This window comes from Tauraco erythrolophus, chromosome 8 (assembly GCF_009769465.1).
Source record: "Tauraco erythrolophus isolate bTauEry1 chromosome 8, bTauEry1.pri, whole genome shotgun sequence".
NCBI classification, from domain to species: domain Eukaryota; kingdom Metazoa; phylum Chordata; class Aves; order Musophagiformes; family Musophagidae; genus Tauraco; species Tauraco erythrolophus.
The window spans coordinates 27,237,820-27,259,160 of record NC_141472.1 but is presented as its reverse complement, the minus strand read 5'-3'; the positions used below and the strand labels follow the sequence as shown (position 1 = coordinate 27,259,160).

Sequence of the window (21,341 nt, the reverse complement as noted above, 5' to 3'; positions counted from 1 at the left end):
CAGGCATCAAAAACCCCTTCACCATGGGCTCAGTGCCAAGGATTGAGATGGGAGCAGGCCTGGGAAGGGCAGCAGGTACTACCCAGGCACAGCAAGCTAGCGGGCAAGGTGCCCAGGGTTGCCCTGTGCTGTAATAGCACCCTGGAAGGACAATCACCCCATGAGTAACGGGGCTCTTTGGGTGCTGCGAAGCCTTGGGAGGACAGTGGGGACCTTGACTCCGGGCTGTTCCTGCCCTTATATGGTGAACACCGGCTGGGACAGGAGGGGACAAAGGTCTTCTGGGTGGTGCACCTGAGCACTTTGCCTAGGTACGCTCACCTGTGCCCAGCTCCGCAGGGAAGGTGAGAGGCTGGGGCAGGGGGACGGGCAGGTGGGCATGGGATGGGGGAGCAGAACATCCCACAGCCATCACCGCTCCTGGCACCGCGGTGGCCTGGGGACAGGGCTTGGGGACACACCTGTTCCCCACCTTGGGCTGTGCTGGGGGGGATGTCACCCTCTGGATTTGCGGGATGGGATGTGGGTGCTTTTGGGACAGCGCAGCGGGACCAGAGAGTGTTTTGTGGGATTGGGGGAGCAGAGACCTCTCTGTGGGGCACCACTGGCTCTCCCTGCCAGTCCCTTGCCCTGGCGTAGGGGGGCTTTGCCCAATGCCAGCTGCCTGATCCTCCCCCACCTGCTCGCCAGCAAGCACTGCCAGCCTGGCAGGGATGGCTGCGAGCAACCTTAGCAGTACTGGGGCTGAGCCCTGGCACACTCGGCACCTCTGTGGGGCCAGGCTGTGCCCTCCCTAGGGGCATGGATCTGGTGTGGGGGGACCTGAAGTGGGCAGAGGGTGCTAGCGCGCGTGTGTGTGCGTGTGCCTGTGTGTGTGAGGCCATCAGCAGTGGCCGTGTCATGCTGTGCCATCTTGTGCCAAGCCGTGCCAGGACCAGGCTGAGCAGGACCGGTTCCTGATGGCCCTGGGGAGGAGAAGGCCACAGCAGTGACAGCCCCCAGTCAGCTGCGGTGCTGGCCGTGGTGGGGGGATGGCAGCCCTGCTTGCGTGCTGCAGCCCTGGCACTGGGGTGCTGGGGGCTCCCTTACCCCGTGCACCTCTGGCTGGGGGGGTTTATGGCCTGGCCAGCTGCAGACCAGGCAGAGTAGCAGGTGGCACCGTAGGCTGGCTCCGTCCCAGCTCTTAATGACACCACCTGCCATTAACGAGGGTGTTGCCAATGCTCTGGCAGGTCCCCTTGCCTGCAGCACCCGTCACCATGGTGGAGCTCAGCAACAAAGTCAGCAGGACCCTCAACAAGACCACGCCGGGGCTCCAGATATGGCGAATCGAGGTGGGAAGAGGGACACAGCCTGGGCACCCACCACCTGGGCACCCATGACCGGGCTGTTTGAGGGGGGCTGTGGGAGGGAAGACCTCACCTTTCTGTTCTCAGTGCCTGAGTTTGGGCGTCTCAGCACCCAGGGTTAAACCCACCCAGGTTTCGGGGCTGGGAGCAGCAGAGTGTGCAGGGCTGGGGCGGGGGGGGGTGGGGAGTGGTCCCTGCCAGAGCTGATGTCTCCCTTCCTTCTGCAGAACATGGAGATGGTGCCGGTGCCCACCAAAAGCTACGGCAACTTTTACGAGGGGGATTGCTACGTCGTGCTGTCGGTAGGGCAGCCTGGGGTCCTGCGGGGGACCGGGGATGGGCTCTGCCCCCAGGGAGGCTGGGGTGCAGGGAGGGATGTCCCTGGCCAGGGTGACTCGGGGACACAAGGGCTCTTCTAGCTGGGACTGGTGTGCCACAGACACGCAAGACCGGGAACGGCTTCAGCTACGACATCCACTACTGGCTGGGCAAGGAGTCGAGTCAGGATGAGCAGGGAGCGGCCGCCATCTACACCACCCAGATGGATGACCACCTGGGCACGGTGGCCGTGCAGCACCGTGAGGTCCAGGGCCATGAGAGTGAGACCTTCCGTGCCTACTTCAAGCAGGGACTCATGTACGTTGGACACCCCCAAGGACCCGCTCCCACAGTGGGAGATAGTGGGGAGGGGTCCTCCGCATGTGTCTCCATGGGGAGATCCCCAGTGGGCATGGGGACAGCCCTGTCCCAGTGGGGTGGGAGGAGGCAGGGTGAGGATCTGGAGCTGGTCTCACTCTATCCATCACCCATGTGGGAGAGGGTCCCTGAACACCTCCCTGCACACACAGGTGGGAGGGGGACCCTGCTGGAGTGGGAATGGGAGGCCCAGGACTCACACTGTGTCCATCCCCCACCAGCTATAAGAAAGGTGGGGTGGCCTCAGGCATGAAGCACGTGGAGACAAACACCTACAACATCCAGCGCCTGCTGCACGTGAAGGGCAAGAAGAATGTGGTGGCAGGAGAGGTGAGTTATGGGGTGTGAGGGGTCCTCAGCCACCAGCCTCTATGCAGAGACACTGTTTGGGGTCAGGATCAGGCCAGAGCCCCCCAGACACAGCTGCTCTCAAGCAGGGGACAGAGTGGGTGTGAAGCGCCATGCCACCCCGCCCCAGGGGCAACCTCTTCCCAAAAAGCTCCTCTTGGAGCAGGGAAGAGGAATTCAGGCTGGAGGCACCTGCACTGAGCTGGGGGGACCCAGATGTCCTGCTGCTTGACACCCCCCAATCTTGTCCCGCTGCAGGTGGAGATGAGCTGGAAAAGCTTCAACCGGGGTGATGTGTTCCTGCTCGACCTGGGTCAGCTCATCATCCAGTGGAATGGCCCTGAGAGCAACCGAAACGAGAGGCTCAAGGTACAGCCATGGGGGTCCCAGGGTTCCCCCCTGGAGGAAGGGGGTGACTGGCCACCCCCTGATCTGGGCTGACACCTTCTTCTTGGGTACAGGCGATGACTCTGGCCAAGGACATCCGGGACCGGGAGCGTGGGGGCCGTGCCAAGGTGGGCGTAGTGGATGGCGAGGATGAGGGTGCTTCGCCAGGTCTCATGAAGGTCCTCACACACGTGCTGGGTGAGAAGGGGGACATCAAGGCGGCCATCCCTGATGAAATAGTGGACCAGAAGCTCAAGTCCTCCCTCAAGCTCTACCAGTGAGTTGCTGAGGGTGGGTCACCCACGGGGGTATCTCATAGGGTGCCATGGGGGACCCAGCACCCATCTCTGCTGTGCTCCACAACTCCCAACCCCATGGGCAGACACCAAAGAGGGGTCAAGGCCACTGCACAAGTGAGGACAGGTCCTTTGGATGCTGCTGGAGCAAGAGAGCCCAATATAGTAGCTGATGCAGAGATGCTCATGCTAGCGTGACCTTTGGATATGGTGGCAATATCCCTGGGTGGCCCCATCCCATCTGACACCTCTTTTGTCCCTCTCCATGGCCATTTGTGCCGTGAACAGGACTGGATCTGACAGGGCTGCACAGCAGGGCAAGCTGGAAGCCAGGTTGCCATCATGACTGATCAAGAGGGTCCCTGAGTACCACCTCTGCCATGATCAGGGTGGGGAAGGAGACAAGGAGGAGACAACACCCCCACTCAACCCTGCCACCCCAACTTGGGAATGGGGAGGGGGTTTTCCAGCCCTGTTTCTAAACCCTCCTCGTCTCTTTTCTCCTGCCAGTGTCTCCAATGAGAAAGGGAACCTGGTCGTACAGGAGGTGGGGATTCGACCCTTGACTCAAGACATGCTCCTGCATGAGGTGTGTCACCCATAGGGTGCTTGGGGGTTGCTCAATTTCCTTGGCAGCTTTAACCCTAATTTCTGCTGTTGTCCCCCTTCCAAGGACTGCTACATCCTTGATCAAGGAGGTCTCAAGATCTTCGTGTGGAAGGGCAAGAACGCCAACAAGGAGGAGAAGCAGCAGGCGATGAGCAGGGCTCTGGTGGGTGCTGGGTCAGGTGTCGGTTATGGGATAGCTGGGCTGCTCCCCAGGGTGCTGGACACCCTGTGCCCATTTTCTGGATCCAAATTCTGCCCCCAGGGCTTCATCAAAGCCAAGAACTACCCAGACAGCACCAGCGTGGAGACAGAGAATGATGGGTCTGAGTCAGCTGTCTTCAGGCAGCTCTTCCAAAAATGGACCATCCCCAACCAGAGCAGTGGGTTAGGCAAGACTCACACTGTGGGCAAAGTGGGTGAGTGTTCCCCTCCGATGCTGCAGGACTCCCCGGACTGGGATGGGGGGACACTGGAGACTCCCGTGGCTGGCGGGATGTGGATCACCCTCCTGTCCTTCCCTGCAGCTAAGGTGGAGCAGGTGAAGTTTGATGCCACCACACTGCATGCCAAGCCCCAGATAGCTGCCGAGCAGAAGATGGTGGATGATGGATCTGGGGAGGTGGAGGTAGGGTGGCCAGGGCAGGATATGGGACCCCCTCGAGGCACCCCTGGACTGTGTCAGGGGATGCCACAAGGCCTGTGGGGTTGTGGGGTGTGCCAGCCCTGGCAGCAGTACATCCCTGTCCCACCAGGTCTGGCGCGTGGAGAACCAGGAGCTGGTGCCTGTGGACAAGCGGTGGCTGGGCCATTTCTATGGTGGTGACTGCTATCTGGTGCTATACACCTATTTTGTGGGGTCCAAGGTGAACCGCATCATCTACATCTGGCAGGTAAGACCTCCAGGTCACTGACTTGTGGGTGGGGGACAGGGGCACCTCCCTGGCCTGGGGGGGCTCTGCCCCCATGTATGACTCCATGGAAATGCCAAAGCCAGCGGCATTCCCCAAGAGGGAAAAGGGGCCTGTGGTGGGCGCTGAACCCCCTCTGCCCTGCCCAGGGCCGCCAAGCCAGCACGGACGAGCTGGCAGCCTCTGCCTACCAAGCCGTCATCCTGGATCAGAAGTACAACAACGAGCCCGTGCAGGTCCGTGTCACCATGGGCAAGGAGCCAGCCCATCTGATGGCCATCTTCAAGGGCAAGATGGTGGTGTACGCGGTGAGCACGGGGCTGCCAGGGTGGGAGAGGGCAGGTGGGTGAGCCTGTGGCACCGGTGGTGACCTCCTGTCCCTGTCCTGCCAGGGTGGCACCTCGCGGGCAGGCAGCAAGGAGCCCGAGCCCTCCACTCGCCTCTTCCATGTCCACGGCACCAACGAGTACAACACCAAGGCCTTCGAGGTATCTGTCCGCGCCTCCTCCCTCAACTCCAATGATGTCTTCGTGCTCAAGACCCCCAGCTACTGCTACCTCTGGTATGGGAAGGTGGGTATCGCTGGGCACCGGGGTGGGTGCTGCCACCCCCAGGATAAACGTCCCCCTCTCCCTCCACTTGGTCGGGGCTGGTGACGGAGCAGCCATGCTTGCTCTGCAGGGCTGCAGTGGGGATGAGCGCGAGATGGGTAAGACAGTGGCTGACATCATCTCCAAGACGGAGAAGCTGGTGATCGCAGAGGGACAGGAGCCATCTGAGTTCTGGGTGGCCCTGGGGGGCAAGTCCCAGTATGCCAACAGCAAGAGGTATCAGCCTTGTGCCTGTGGGTCCCTTCTCCCTGCCCACCCTCAGAGGTGGGATGGGCCACCTGTCCCTGAGTGGGGGGAGCCCTGTTCCCAACCCCCCTGTTGCCTCCTGTCAGGCTGCAGGAAGAGAACTCCTCTGTGTCTGCCCGACTCTTTGAGTGCTCCAACAAGACAGGCACCTTCCTGGCCACAGAGATTGTAGACTTCACCCAGGACGACCTGGAGGAGAATGATGTTTACCTGCTGGACACTTGGGACCAGGTGAGCTGGGGAGGGCACTGAGTCAGAGGATACCTTTAATCCCACAAGCTGGTGTCTCCAGTGGGATGGAAAACCTGCAGCAGCCAGAGGTGGTGGGATGAGAGCCTGGAAACCCCCATGTCCCTGTCCCTGTGCTGTTTTTTTCCATCCCCCTTGTTCCACGGATGGCTGAGGATGGACTTCTGGTGCCCTTTGCCATTAACAGATCCTGTGTGACCCCAACCATGAGCTGGGCATGGCCCCAGAGGGCCCAGTCCCACCCCAGTGGTGGACATGGTGACCCCATTGCAGGTTTTCTTCTGGATTGGGAAAGATGCCAACGAGTCAGAGAAGGAGGCAGCAGCTGTGATGGCCCAGGAGTACCTGCGGAGCCACCCCAGTGGGCGCGACCTTGACACCCCCATCATCGTGGTGAAGCAGGGCCATGAGCCCCCCAACTTCACCGGCTGGTTCCTGGCCTGGGACCCTTACAACTGGGCCGTGAGTCATGAAGGGGGCTAAAAAACAGCGGGGCCCTGCGCAGATGGGGACCAAGTCTGGATCTGGCCACAGCCAGCATCTCCTGGGCACAGGCAACGGTTTGCCTGATCCCTGCCTGGGCTGAGCACTTTTATCCCCTTCCCAGGACAAGAAATCCTACGAGGCGCTGAAAGCTGAGCTGGGGGACGAGAGCAGCCTCGGGCAGCTGACCTCAGTAAGTGGCCCAGAGAGAGGGGGCAGCTGTGGTGGGAGAAGGCACAGAAAGCCCCTCTGTCCCTTGGCAGGTGGCGTGAGAAGCTGCGAAGATGCATCTTCCAATGAGGGGACACCTGGAGCCATCCTGGTGCCTCCATTCCTGGGGACACAGGGCAGCAGCCTCTGATGTACTCTGTCCCCCTCATCCAGGCGCTCACGTCCAAGCAAGAGGTCTTCTTCAGCACCACCACCCTTGTTCCCGAAAAACTGGAGACCTTCCCGCTGGACGTGCTGCTGAACACCTCGGCTGAGGACCTGCCACGGGGTGTGGATCCCAGCAGGAAGGAGGTGAGCCCAGGCCAGGGGGGTTGATGCAAGTGAGGGAGACCAGGGGAAGTCCCTCAGCTTTAGCTCAGCCTCCTCTCTTCTCCCTCAGTACCACCTCTCTGACCAGGACTTCCAGGCTGTCTTCGGCATGAACCGCTCTGCCTTTGGCAACCTGCCCTTGTGGAAACAACAGAAACTCAAGAAGGAAAAAGGACTCTTCTAGGGCAGTAGCCTGTGCCCAGGGACACCCCCAGCTTGTTATTTTTATTAAATAAAATATATTTGGAGAGTGTCTTCCCCCTGAACCCTCGTCTCAGCCCAGCCACGGGGCTTATTTGGCTAAGAGGTGGCGCACAGGGGGACACAGGTCTTGACTGGGCGCCGAGGCAGCACAGGGAAGGTCCCTCAGCTCCTTCTCCTCCAGGTCCTTTGCCCCCACTGTGCAAGCTGCCCACTCCTGGGCCACCCCCAGGGAGCCAGGGCTCCCCCATCCCACCCCACCAGCCTACAGCTCAGGGCTAAAGGTTTGGTATACAGCTGCAGCCACTCCCTCCGTTATCGACTGAACCTTAGTAAACACACGCGGTACCAAAGGTAAAAGTGACAAGTCACAGGCCAACAGGGTGGCACGTGCGTGGGGACAACACCTGCTGGGGACGGTCACCAGGGACCCCTGGCCCTTTCGTTGTGGGAAGGGGAGGAGGGCACCTCCCTCCTGCTTGGGATCTGCAAGGACTCGGAGAGGGGCTCGGGTGTCCCCTGCTGGGACACATCTCTGGCAGAGAAGCTGGGATTTGCATGTGCCAGGAGGAGCTGAACACACACAGGATGTTCCCGGGCAACTGAGCAAAGTCCCAAAGCCAAACACGGGGCAGAGGTGCAGAATCAACTGCCTGCAATGCTCAACAGGCAGCAGCCCAGGTGGCATGGAAATAAGATCCCAAACCAAGAGAGGGTTAATAAAGAGGTTTTAATTTCACAAAAAGCTATCTACACATCATTTAAAAAGGGGCAGGGGAACCCAAGAACAAAAACTGTAAAGAATAGAGAGGAACAGGTCTGCTAAAACACAGAGAAAAGTGCTGCTCCACATCAACAGTGTAAAGAACCAGAAAGTCAGGGTGCAGGCAGAAACGGGCAGCGACCACCTCGCGGCAGGCAACGCTGGAGTCTGGCAGCAGAGCTTCTCCAGCAGCAGCTGCCAGGGGTCCTGCACCCCTTTTTCTCTCTTTGGCGGGCAATTACAGGGATAATCAGTTCCATTAAAAAAAAAAAAAGATGAGTTATTCCCAGCTCCCCCACGCCCCCGAAGCACAGCGATCCCCATGTGCCCCATGCCTGGGTGAACCTCAGGAGAAAGCACTGGGCTGGCCATCAGCCCTTCCTCGGGATGTGGGATGGGAAGGAAGATGCACAGGCGATGGTTATCCATGCTGCGCAGGAGGTAGGAGACGATGCCACAGTTGCAGGTGAGAGCCCCGCTCCTCCTCCTGCTCAACTCCTCGCATCCGTCTCAGGCTGCCGCCTCAGTCAGGAAACCAAGTCCTTGCTTTGCAAAGGCTCTTTGTGCAGCCTGGCTGGCCAGGGCTCCCCAGGGACCCGTGCAGACAAGCTCCAGTTCATTGACATGAACGGTCTTGCACCGCTCAGAGTAGTGGAGTAAGTCAAGACCAAATTATCGCAGTAAAACAACGAAAGGGTGAGAGGAAAGGCAAGATGGGAGTTCCTTGTGTTTATATGCTGAATAACAGTTGGACTAAACTAAGCAGACTCAGGAGCAGGTAAATGTTTAACCACAACTCTTTATATCTAAGGGAGATCCTGCACGCGTTCACGGACTGCAACTGAACTTCTCCACCTATCTATACCCCAGGATGGGTATCCCCCACCTGGAAGAGATGACCTTACTGAACTTGCTGCTGCGGCAGCGCAAGTGGTGGGAACATTACAGCTGGTGGGCAGTGCACCCCTGGAGGATTACACCCCCCCCCCCCTTCCTCCCCGCTGCTCTGAGACAGGGAGAAAGCTGTCTTCTGCATGGAAGGGGCTCCATGGACACTCCTGCCAGGGTGAAGGTGCAACTGAGTTGCTGTATACCAAATGGAAAAAAAAAAAACTTAATTTAATTAGTAGATGTCTGCAAATTCTTAATGGCTAGAATAACAAGCAAGAACTTTTCATAAAACGAGGAATGCTGGTTTCAAGCATCAGCTTTCGCACCTCGATCCAAATAAAAACTGGTTTTAAACAGAAGTTATGCACTGAAAAGTTGGGCAATGTTCATTTTTATTATAAATTAACTGGAGTGCAGTGCCTTGGAAAAACAACCTTGCCACCCAAAAAAGCAGAGCTGACTTCTGATACTACAGGAATACCAGTTATTCACAGCACTGGCACAGGATGCGCTTGGGGAAAACAGATTTGTCCTCTGGACGGAGCAGTCCTTTCATCACGTTCGCAGGGGCGATTGGTTCAAAGGATAACTCCCGCCTCAATGCCTCTTCCCACCGCCCAGAATTCTACCAAAGTTAGTACGGACAATAGAAAAGCATAACGCTTTGTAATAAATTAACATATACACCCACTCAGGCTGCATCTTACAAGATAAACGCTCTGTCATGTTTGCAACCAAACGTTCGCTCCTAGCTCGGAAATCAGAAAGATGTCACCCTGACCAGGTCCACCAGGCTCAACCGACACGTGGACTGGAAGGTCAGTCAGTCTCTGCACCACGCCAAGGTCCCCAAAGCTGTGGCTCACTGCTGCACACAGAGGGGAGAAGAGGCCGCTGAGGTAGCACCCCCACACCAGTCCGCTGGGACAAACTCTCTGTGGAAGCGCCCATGAAAGAGGCAGCTGCTGTCTCCTAAATCGACGGTTTTGTCTGCTTTGCTTCAGCTGATTTATTCCTGAGAAACTCCTAATGATAGTTTAAAAAACTCAGAAACTATCTCGACAGGAAAAAGAAAAAGGTGGTTGTGGGGTTTTTTGTTTTGTTTTGTTTTAAAAAAGAAGTTATTCCACCTCTAAAACTCAAGCTGCAGAAATCAGAACTAGAGGCCAAAACAAGAGCAACTACTCTGCTTAACAGCAACAATTTCTCTGAAATGAGTAAATGCCAGCAAAAGGAAACATCTGCCCCTGCTAAATAAGTGCGAAGGTGCTGAAAAAAATCAAGTCACTAGGCTTTCCCCCCCCTGCTGAAACAAGCGGTAAAAGGAGCATCCTGTCTCTAAACCCAGGAAAGTGCAACACTTCTTCCTCACCGTGTTCTGTTAATGCTGAACATGGCCTTGCTGAAAGCTCTCCACCTGGTTTAGTTTCACAGTTTGAGCGCTCTGCACTCCTCAGAAGGGAGAACAGAAGCGTAGCTGCAGTAAAAACCCTCTTACTCTGGGATACAAGAAGACCGAGGCAAGACCATGGTTCAATCAAGGAGCAACTTAAGTGCCAAGCGCTACTCTGCAGACCCCGACTTCTCCTGCCGTTCCCGTTTCACGATGACCCAGACCTGCGCAGAGAGGGTAACGCTAGAACAAACGCCCTTTCCCTCCCAGAAGACGACAAGTGGCTGTTGCTCACCTCCTGCTACTGCTCTCGCTCTGCTCCAGGTGTTCACCTACCCCCCGAGTCACACCGAAGGAGCTCTAAGCAAGACAACTTCAGCGCGAAACACCGCGCGCCTGAAGAGAGACCTCTCCTGCCCTCTCCAAACGGTACTCGGGCAACAACCCCACCAAGAAAATGCAATCAAATAACAGAACATGTAAAACAAAAGAAATCACCTACATAACCTCACATCTAAAGGAGAATGACAGTGAACGGTGTAAAAAACCGACAGAGCTGCCACCAGGTGTGCGATACATTCCACAGCACCACAGTCTGTCTCCTGGAACCGTATGTAAATAGCGGAGCTCGTACAATCCCATGAATGTCGGAACGCGTCGGCTTGAGGGATTCCAAAGCGCCTGTGAGCGACAGGACTGGCAAGAGCGTACTCAGTGATCCGGGTTTCCAGTGAATATTACTAACACAACACACGCCAGGTTACAGAATCTATTGCTTAAATTGCTCTCAGAGGAAAAACAAAAAAAAAAGCCAAGTGATATGTAAATCTTCACCACTCATCTCACAGGTGAATGGGCTTTTAAAGTTGAGTCTCTTTTTGCACTTTTTTTTTTTTAAATCAGTTTACGAGCAGCTGTAGTCTTGTGGCTTGATACAACTCTTTAAGGCTCCATGCTGACAAAATCATTTGAGGAACAATAAAAACTTCACCACAGGAGGATCGCTCTGGGATGTCAAGGTGTACACGCGTGGTTCAGGCCCAGGACTTGCACAGATGGTTCAACAAACCGAGCGTCCCATATTTCTGCCTTTGTCTCTTGTTTTGGCCCTGAGCTGTTTGTTGCTCCTGTGTGTCTGGCACAAGTTCAGAATCTTCCTTGTTCCTCAGGAGGAACAAGGTGTTTCACTCTTCACAGAGGCTGACGAACTGATCTTCCTACTTCCATGCTAAGTGGCTGTGCATTTTTTTCTGTTTCTAGTAACTCATCGAAGATATCCCTAGGACAGAGGGAAAGACCAATAGTTAAACTTATGTACAACAACAAACTGCTACAGAAGACAGCCCTGAGGGAATCAGCAGCTGGATTTAATCCACAAACTCAAGTGTTATGGATCCTGGCAGAGAAAAGTGTCTTATCTGGCATCTCTAAGCAAGGCTCCTTGAATCCCAAAGCACTTTTTTCATTTATTACAATGAATAAGGTCAGCGGTAAGCCTCAGAGAACAGTAACAATAGTGGAAATAAGTCCTGGCTGGTAAAAGGATCAGAAGCAATACAAGAGACAGTTTGTAGATAAAGTAATATCCTTTATTAGAGCAACGAGTAAAGACAGGAGGGGACAAACTGAGGCACAAAACCCCTTCTTCAATGCCCTGTGGCTGAAAAGATATCACTTCTACCTACAAAGCTCATCTTGCCCGTGTCCTGGGATGACCACAGCTGCAACAATACCACACCCGCGAGGAGCAAGGATAAGGGCATTTACAAATATCACAGCATTTAAGGAAAAAACTCAAGCTCCATTATGATTCTTGGTGCAATGAATGCATAGCTGAGACACTTAATTCCTCTCTTAAAAGATGATTTAATGCATGTTGTTACAACCCTATGTATTAGCAACACACAATTCCATGCCTCTGAACTCAGAGCACGTCAATTTTGTCATTCTTGCATATAATTTTGACTCTGAGTTCTTCTGACAAATACATGGAGATACTTTTCAATCCAGCAAAGAGGACTAGAGGAAGAAGAGAAGCCCACTTCCTCACAAACAGCAGGTAATTACGAGCACCAAAATTCCCCAAGACACCTACTTGTGCATGTAGAAGAAGATGTAACCACTTCGGTCTCTGTCACACTGAACGGTGGCCTCTAGAGTTCTAGACACTTCCAGGTCATTGTAGGTGAACCAGGACTGCTTCTTGATATCATAGACATCACTGATATAATGACCTTAAAAACAGAGAACGCACCTTTCTTTTCATGCTGCAGTTCAACTAGTAAGCTGGGCAGCTATGTACACTGGTCCAGGGACCTGTGTCAGGTTTAAATGCTAAAACACCCTTAAGATCCCAGTCCCTCCACCGTTCCTGGTCAATGAGCCAGTAACAAGCACAAGCCATTTTATGGGCCCCAGTACTGCCTCATATGCAGTACTCTGCATGCTGCAGTTTGGCACCATACTCAATCTGCTCCCTCATGAGCAATCTATGACACAAGACTTGCTTTGCTGTCTGAATTCTTCTCTGCAAATAATCCTGCGATGGTAATTCTGTATTACAAATTTTTTAAGCTAGATAAGAGATGAAGAATAAAATATGGTATCTTTTACCTGAAGATGATGTGCTTCCGATATGGCTGACGATGCTGATGAGACGATAGGAGTGAGGAAGCTCTCCTGTCTGAAAATAAAGTCCAATTAAAGCTTTTAGGCACTCGCTTTTGTCCCTCATAGCCTATGGACAGATGATTTACACCCAAGATAACAGCTTTGGCTACTGTATTCAAAGCTGCAACCCAACCAAGGATTACAGAAACAGACACCCTGTTTCAGACCAAATGAAGAGTTCTGCCAGAAATGGGAAAAAGCCTCCCATTTTATTTTATTTAATCTTTCAGAAAGCCAATGAAAATGCAAAGGAGACACTGGCCTCAGAACAGATGCTGACACGAGCTCTGCACTGCAAAGTTTTCTAAACAACCATTTCCTGAGTGACTTCCACTGATGTCAGAATTAATCCACCAAACAAACACAGAAAAGCAAAAAGGCCACACCACGCTTGCTTCTGCAACATCAAAGAAATACCCTTGATAATGGTACACAGATTTAACAGCTAATACCGGATATGTAGCCCAGTATGAGATTCTCTCATCCTGCACCTGTAATGTCAGCAGACAACGCCCTCTTCGCATGCAGGAAACATGCTCTGTCTATTCACTGACAATAAAACTAAATTATGGTAATTGGCTTTTGACAATGATTTTTTAATCCTCTCTGACCTTAAAATGTAACTCTTGGTTTAAAGGTAAGAAAATAAAAACTGCTCAAGGAAACTCCGATTATTTAACCTTTTCCACTCTACACAGGATCCCTTCCGCAGAGGCAAGCAGGCAACTTTCGCAACACAGCTGTGTGGAGTCAGAGAGCGACAGCAGCTGGCAGCCCAGCCTAGGTTACAGTCACATTTCACCTAATGGGAACGAGATTTTTGCCACAACTTCTCAGTTCTGGGGCTGCTGGATCTAAAAGTCGATGGCGTTGCAACTAAAACACCACGCTAGCTGAAGTCCTCTCTCTCTCTGTAAGTAAAAATTTCAGGCTCATTGCTTTACATGCACTGGAACATTACCAGTATAAAAATTGTTTCCTTTTCACCGTTATCCGCGTCTTAGAGAAAATCAGAGGGTCATTGCAGCTGCTTTGTTTTAGTTTTTTAAAATTAAAATAACACAATAAGACAGACTCTTAAGGATAGACATTTTCTATCTTTCCACTTCTGAACATAAAAGACCTTTCTAGACTCCACACCTGCTCTGTAAAACTACCTCCAACACTAAACCGATGGTAAAGAAAGGGTATATTTCTCGGTTGGCTTTTGAAATCATAGATCACACCTCAGCATTTCTTTTCAGCTCTTCTGCTTCAGCTTCTGAATACTCCATGTCAAGAACATCCTCATTCCCAGAGTCTTCATCAGAACCAACGCTGTCCAGGAGAGAGCTGTTAAACTCTAGACAGCATGGAAACAACAATACTGCGTGAGAAGCTGTGGTGTGCACAGGAATTCAAAACAGGTTGAGGTATACCCACCCACATTAACAGCACAATAAAATGCTAATGTTTCAAGCTTCCTTTCCAAGGAAAGCAGGAGATATTTGGAAATTCCAATAGAAACTCTCTCTCCTTTCCCCAACTTGTCATAGCAATATTTAAGAAAAGTATCTTGGACTACAGAATTAATTTTAGCATCGGCACTATGGCAATGACAGCTGGGTGATAAAAAAAGAGCATTTAAACACCCAATTCGCTTCAGAGCACTGGTGGTCTGCAGCCAGAACTGACATTAGAAGTACAGCCAGTCTGGTCAGTGAACGAGAAGCTATGAATTACAGTTTTAACTATAAGTTGCATTAACAAAGTGCATTTTTCAATTAAAACTGGCATCAAAACGCTACTGCTGGCAGCAGGCATCTTTTCATTGTTTTCAATGGCAAGAAGGCTGCTCACCGCAGGAACTTCCAGTTTGCTTGGCTGAGCAAAATGCAGGCAGCTTTCTGTAAAGAGCCGGAAGGCACCACTGCTCCCTGTACACACTGTTCCAAACTTCCTGGGATTCTGCAGCTACTCGACTAATTTAAGATTTTGTACAGTACTCATTAGGAGAAGGAGCTGTGCTTTCTCCAGCTAAATTAAAGCTATGAAGCCCTGGGTGGATGAGAAGTTGAGATTAACAGGACACAGCTCAGGATACATACGCATATATTTATTTTTTTTCTTAAAGAGACTATTGCGCCAGTTACGACGGCGATGTTTTGCCAAAGAGATCCTCACACTGTTTGCCCTGTTAAATCATTGGACACTAGATTAGTATAATCTTCTCAGGAAGTTCATAGATGAATTCCTTCAACTGAGAATATTTTACTGCTGGTTTCCACACTTATTCAAGGCTGTTGTAAGCTAGACTACAGGCAAGAAATGCAGCCACTTTGGTAGGTCGCTGCATGGATCACCTGCCATGGGTATTGCTAAACACTACTTCGCCAACGGTCCTCAGATGACTAGTGGTTCTTTGATTGCAGCACCACTGGGAACCTTTCTAAGACAAATACTACCAGCTATACGTTCAAGATCATCAGCAACTCCTTGAACAACTGTTGGCTGATTCCTTACAAATGACACGGTAGCAAGTCGAGAAGCAGAAGGCAACGCTCATGCTTAAGACAAGTGACTGCAAACCAGGATTTCTAGTGCTGAACCCTTCCTGGCCACCAATCAAGGAAGACCTGAGAGGGACTGGGCACTCAGTCTGCCAGAGCTAATTAGGGGACAGGACAGGCTCAGGGATGTCTAAGCAGCACTCAACTTCTCTTCAGAAGCAGACACAGGTTCATCCAGGAACACCTGAGGGCCTTTAAAAGTATCTGAGCAACTATGAGTATCTTAACACAATACTTCATTACCCTTCCCTCTCCCTCTTCAGAGCAGGAATTTTCTCTTGGTTATGCTGTACTCTGCCAGGTTGTATGAAATCACTCACATGCCAGCCTCACACAAATGTTAAACAGTGCCTGAGGCTCACCACACTGTCTGGATTTGGAGAAGACAGTGTATTTTGGGTTTCTTTTTTCACCCCCAACAGTTATACCTTGCAGTGAGATCTGTCTGTCTCCCTCCCACCCTGTATCAGACAGATAGAGCACTTAATCACTTTCCTGGGCAAGGCCAGTGCATTCATTAATCATCACTAAAATACCAATGCAAATAAGAAATAATCCTTACTCTGACTATAGTCATTAATGTGCCGGCTTTCACTGGGAATGCAAAATTTCAATGTCCATTTTGCTATACATAAATATCAGATACTAATTGTATATAATATATTCAATGCTATAAAAATACAATATTACATATATAATTACATATTTGTTTATATATAAAAATAAATTAAAATCTCGACAGACTGAAATAAGTCATTTTTCATATGAAGTTTTTCATGGCATTTGCTTTCTCAACCAAGAGGAAGAAAAGCTGACCTGAGCAAAGCCAAACAGAACAAAGCACACATCGAAAAAGCATGAAATCCCAGCTGTCTTACAGGCACTCAGGAACTGCACTCATACATACAGATCTATTTTCCCTCAAAAGCAACATCCTGGAAGAAGTTAAATAAGTTTCACCTTGTAGGCTTAATTCCGTGGCTCGTTTAAGGTCATCATCCTCTTTTTGTTCTCGTGCCTCCTGATGGGAAGAGAACAAAACTTAGCTCATTGAGACACTTCACTGTTTAAAATTCTTGTGGTGCTCTTTTTCCATTGAAACTGTGCCGCTCTGGTTTCTACAACAAACCTGACATTGTAAATTAAAGGTTCTGTGAGAAGGAATGTTTGCAACCAGCGAGAGTCCAATGTTCCCCTGCAACAGAACCTGGGACAAACCTTCATTAAGGCTCGTCAAAGCTCCTGAAGTTTGGTATGCAGCAGAGCGAGTCTCTACCCGAACGCTTTCTCTGGATCATTAATTTGAAAAGCATCTGAATGGATTTGCAACCCTTCGCTAAGGAAAGCTGTCACTTACACACAAAGCTCCTCACACTTCGGCAAAATTTAGACTTCTTCTGTCCAAAGCCAGCTGAGGACAGCCGTTAAATCCTGACAGATTTTATTATTTTTAAGCCGTTTGAAAGTAGAGCCAGTGGTTCTATGTAACAGGTGTAATTCACAAAGGCAGGATGCAAAAAAAGACACCACTAAACAACCAGGTATTAAAAATATTACCATGAACAAGTAGTAAAGAAACCTCAAGTCAACAAACTCTTCTAATCTTTGAATAACATTATGCCCCTGTCCCTCCCACCACTCTCGAAAGCTCAGAGCTACATCAAGCCAATCAATAATATTTAATGAGCTGGCTTCTTAATTCAGGGTTGGAATGCTTTCAGTGCACCTGAACACAGAACACCAACTACGTATTTCAAATCAAGATACCCACAGCTACTGCATTTCCATGCCTGAATCATTAGAATAGCAGATTTTTGCTTCAGAACTGTAGCAGAACAACACTCAAAGGGCAGTTTTACGTTATTAGCATGAGGCCTTTTATCTCACTATTTCTAAAGCATTTGGGAATCTTTGTTAAACTACTCAGCATCTCTGAATCAAAGCTACATCTGGCATGCAACATACCAACCAGCACCTCATAATGAGTAATGGGAGAGAAAAATCCAAGAGCCATGGAAACATCAGATCTCATAAAAAAAAAAATGACAGCTTTAGTATTAATAGAGAGTAGACAAAGGCACCTATTTACAGAAAGACCTGGCTAAGTGCTTGCTTCACTCTGAGCGGCTCGGTTAAACTTCAGAAATCACTTACAGGTCTTGAAATTCAAGTGGAATACAGATGGTTAGCACACAACCTGAGATCCCAGTTCTTTCCAAGTCTAGTTTTAAAGTCAGTTTAAAGCACTTGTTTTAGACTGAATTATTTGGGATCTTTTTTCCAATTTACTAACATGGAAGGATCACACAAATTCTCAGTTCCTATATTCTTCACTAAAGATCCCCTACACTTGCTGTTATGAGAAATAAGGCAGTGGAACAGGCAGATCTTTAACCTGACCTGGTATGGTCATTCTTAGCCTTTGCTTTGAAACCTGCTTCTTTCACTGAGTCTTGACATGACACGCTCCAAGAAGCAACTGTCAGGGAAGCTAAAAGTGGGCTTGGATCTTGGTGACAGGTAGTAAGAGTTTAGTTTAGTTTATCATCGTTTTTATTTCATGTTACAAGTCAGTAGATAAATGTGCATGGAAAGCTTTGAGAAATCTGCAGGTCTGTGATCTGAAATATGGTTTCCACAGCACATATAAAATGTGCCCAGATGTATCTAGTGGCATCACTTTACTGACACTGCAGCTAGAAGAAACTCAAACTTTTTTTCATCTCAAAAAAGCAGCAGAATCCCTTTGCAATTACTGTCTGAACACAAGCTTTTCCTTCAGTCATCAGGTTTCCAGTGCTGGGGAAGACAACTCAAGGAAGCAAACTTTATTTCTTACTTGCTCTTGAAGGCTTTGAGCCAGTGCCTGCTGAAGTTCTTGTTCTTCCCTCTCTCTCTCCATATCGTACTGTTGGAGCCAGTCAACCTCCCCCTGGGAGCCTTCTGGAGTTTTGTTTTCCTTATTCTCATCAAAATCTTTAGTTATCTCGGTGAAATTGGCAGGACCTGAGGAATCATAAAGTACAGTTATGCTTTCCGGGGTCTTCTGTTTGTTACCAGCTAAATCCTCTTTACGTCACCACAATCCTTGCAGCACAGTGACATCTATTGACAGAGAGAGCTCACCAGTCATAAAAAACTCCACACGAGCCAAATAGAAAAAGCTCCAAGGAGCAGTCTTATACTTATTTTAACAGGTGTAAGATGAACTGTTTGATTAATCCCCGAACCTGTTCTCCTCTGGGTCTTTTATGTTCACTCCGAAATAGCAACTTTAGTTAAAGGAAGATGTCACACACCACTAGGGCTTCTGCAGCCATGAAACTGACATTTGAATTTCTCTGGAAGGAACCATGGATTATAAAAATTTGCATTGCGTGTTATACCTCAGAGTACTATGGACGAAGCCACAATTAAAGTGAAATCATATGTAAGACAGAGGGAAGCATGAATCTCAAGCAATGTTTAAATTTGTCAACTTTTTGCTTCAGGTAAGAACCTCCATCTTGTGAGCACTATCTACAACTTTAAAAGCACAAGATTATAATTTTTTAGTTCACCATTAAAGTGAACACTATAGCAGAAGTATTTTACAAAACTTCTGGAATGAACATTCATTCCACCACTGCATACATCTCCTCCTGCAGTTGCAGGACACTTTCATTTTCCCATTTGCTTGCAGCTGAGAAGAGTCAGGACCTGCTCCAACAGCTATCATCCAGCAACATGTGAAACTTTATAGTTTTGCCCTATGCAGATTTCAACATCTGCTCAATAGTTATTAGCAAGGACTACACAAGGCAGTCTCAGTATCTGCGACCTCTTAAACAAAAGACCACCAGAACTGGAACTATAATCCATCAGTCTAATCCTCTTGAGATGAAAAACAAAATAGAATTTATTACATGACCTTTGAAAACTTCCAGTGCAAGAAGAAATGCGCGCTTGACTCACACAACTGTTTTTTGAGGATCACGTAGCAGAACGTAATTCCTGTGTCATAACTAAATTAGCCTTTTCTGAAAGCACCACAAATTATTCAGTGTTTACAGAAAAAATTACTAGTTGTAACAAGAAATGGACGAAGTTAAATCAATCCATCATGTTTAGAATCATCTTGTCCGATATGGCAAAGTATCCTTTGCAATTAAGTTTCCCTTAAATAGAACATAGGATTGTGAACTCATCGCACAGTACATTCAGCTGCCATAACTGTTAACAAAACATACACAGATACACACCTCATCTGAATGCCAAACTGTATGCTTTGAGTACTACTTGTTTTTTTTTGGTCATAAGCAGTAAAATACAGAAAGCTGAACGCAATGTTGAGTGTTTAACTGCATTCTTACTAAGCAAATACAGAAAACTCTATTAAACACATCCTTCAGTGTCACAACAGAGCCTTCAAATAATTACGTTATATTTTCCAAGGAAAACCTGGAGAGAGATGCATTTATGTGGCCACACTCTCACAACTCTTTCTCATTAACCATAAGCAATGTTAGTGTATATAAAGGAGGGCACAAAGGTGGCTGACCACAGGCTTAGCTTTCTTACCCACTGCCTTCCAACATGAAAGCTGTCAAGAGCTGTCCAGTGAAACAAGTGTGATTTTTGGTAGTATAGTGGAGTTTTTTGTTGTTAATATTTAACTTCCTGGCTCTTAGAGGAGAAGGGAAACATACTGTTTGTCTGTTTTACCATGCTAGTGGAATTACAAATCCAACTGAAAGCACACCACAAACGACAAACATTTAAATTTCCTTCGGCCAAATAAAGGAAGACACTCAATTTCCCCACACTGTGACCAAACAGGCTCCTTCTAGGACTTAACTGTTTCTGGGTCAAAGGCCATAATTCATATGCTGAATCTCTTATGCTCAAGGGTCTAGTCTCACATAAAAAAGTATTAGAAAAAAATCACAGAGACAGAGCTAAATTCATTAGTAACTACTGCCAAAATAACTGCGTTTACAAGAGCATTCTAGTCTCACGCACGCCAGACATCGCTCTTGCACACCAGTGATGTGAACACTGCTACCGCGCTGCCCAGGCTGCAGCAGCTACAGAAATGAACATACTTTCTGATTGTGGAAGATTAAGTTCCAGGCACTGAAAAATCTTAGTAAACTGAATCATCTGGCACGGGAACCAGTGGAAGCATGTGTTAATCAGAAGAGGAAAAAAAATGGAAATTAACTCTGAAGATGACCTCACCTTTATCAGAGATGTGACAGACATACAAGAAAATACATTTTCAGAATTCAATGAATTAAACTCTTTAAACACAGGGAAACTGTAAGAAAACTGAGGAAATCAGGCAGTTTCAGCAGTGCACTTGCATCCAGATTCTGCCACCATACATCACGAACCTGCTGCTATCAGTAACCTGCTTCAACTCGCTATAGTCTGATTAAGATAGTTACTTCGCCTTACCTGAGTCTAATGCTGCTTTGGGTTTCTCCATCTCCATAGATTCCAGGTTTTCTGGCAGTTCCTGAATTTCCTCGTCTCCAAAACCAGTGTCTGGGCTGCTTGTGGGCTTATCTTCATCATGGCTCAGAGACAGAGAAGCTTCCCTTTTGCTAATCTCTAAGACAGCTGCTAGCAGCTCATCTTCGCTCATCCCATCAAAACCAGCATTACCCAGCTCAGGTTTGTCACCCTCCATTTTACTTCGTTTTGAACCCTAGAGATTAATGGAGTTACGATTAAGTGCTTGAATATACAGGGATATAACATCAGCTTTACATTTCTGTGGAGATTTCTTTTTACCTATTTTACTAATCCCAAGGAGTGGAAACTTGGCTCTGTCAACATGAAACAGAGAAGTTATATGAGACTCAATGGAGAGACAACCTTTGTAGCTACATTCACTCCAAGGAATAATATTTAAATATAAACCACAACCAGTTTTTACAAGCCCTGTAGATTAACATACACAAGATAAGTCTTCCTTCCCTTCCACACGTGTTCCACCTTTAAGTTCTGATGGATCCTCGAGCCTCTGGCAAGTCAGTGCTGAGGCACAAGTAGTGAAATTGCAAGTTTGCTAACAAAGGCTGAAGCAGCAACATGAGAGTAATTGAACTTGAGCACAGGGATGGAAGAACAGGAACTGACATCAGGCCAGTATGAAGAGTAATTAA

At 49.1% G+C, this 21,341-nt stretch overlaps 2 protein-coding genes across 5 annotated transcripts in view; one reads left to right on the top strand and one right to left on the bottom strand.

Moving 5' to 3' along the window:
- Positions 1-1,244: 1,244 nt before the first annotated feature.
- On the top strand, positions 1,245-6,906 carry VIL1 (villin 1). The gene is made up of 19 exons (XM_009980348.2): positions 1,245-1,334; positions 1,577-1,651; positions 1,789-1,985; positions 2,267-2,375; positions 2,652-2,762; positions 2,855-3,057; positions 3,587-3,665; positions 3,750-3,848; positions 3,948-4,101; positions 4,210-4,310; positions 4,438-4,575; positions 4,743-4,901; positions 4,986-5,165; positions 5,275-5,420; positions 5,537-5,681; positions 5,973-6,161; positions 6,307-6,375; positions 6,567-6,704; positions 6,793-6,906. Exons 1-19 carry the CDS (start codon positions 1,260-1,262, stop codon positions 6,904-6,906), a joined length of 2,481 nt encoding a protein of 826 aa, XP_009978650.2. The 5' UTR covers positions 1,245-1,259.
- Positions 6,907-7,649: 743 nt separating this feature from the next.
- Positions 7,650-21,341, bottom strand: part of USP37 (ubiquitin specific peptidase 37) — a 38,376-nt gene continuing 24,684 nt past the window's right edge. For 3 of the 4 annotated variants that reach the window (XM_086615738.1, XM_086615740.1, XM_086615739.1), the window contains 7 exons: positions 20,629-20,881; positions 18,029-18,195; positions 16,150-16,210; positions 13,867-13,982; positions 12,584-12,653; positions 12,066-12,204; positions 7,650-11,249 (listed from right to left, as the gene is read on the bottom strand). In XM_086615738.1, the coding sequence (XP_086471864.1) occupies positions 11,162-11,249; positions 12,066-12,204; positions 12,584-12,653; positions 13,867-13,982; positions 16,150-16,210; positions 18,029-18,195; positions 20,629-20,881 (894 nt within the window). In that variant the 3' untranslated portion in view covers positions 7,650-11,161. Of the gene's footprint in view, positions 11,250-12,065; positions 12,205-12,583; positions 12,654-12,682; positions 13,038-13,866; positions 13,983-16,149; positions 16,211-18,028; positions 18,196-20,628; positions 20,882-21,341 lie in introns of those variants that run through there. The other variant, XM_086615742.1, reaches the window with a different exon arrangement.

Excerpts from the sequence above, each read along its gene's own strand:
- VIL1 (XM_009980348.2), top strand. The coding sequence starts at position 1,260 with ATGGTGGAGCTCAGCAACAAAGTCAGCAGGACCCTCAACAAGACCACG. Across the intron at positions 1,335-1,576 it reads TCCAGATATGGCGAATCGAG|AACATGGAGATGGTGCCGGT; the intron begins GTGGGAAGAGGG and ends TTCCTTCTGCAG. Across the intron at positions 1,986-2,266 it reads TACTTCAAGCAGGGACTCAT|CTATAAGAAAGGTGGGGTGG; the intron begins GTACGTTGGACA and ends ATCCCCCACCAG.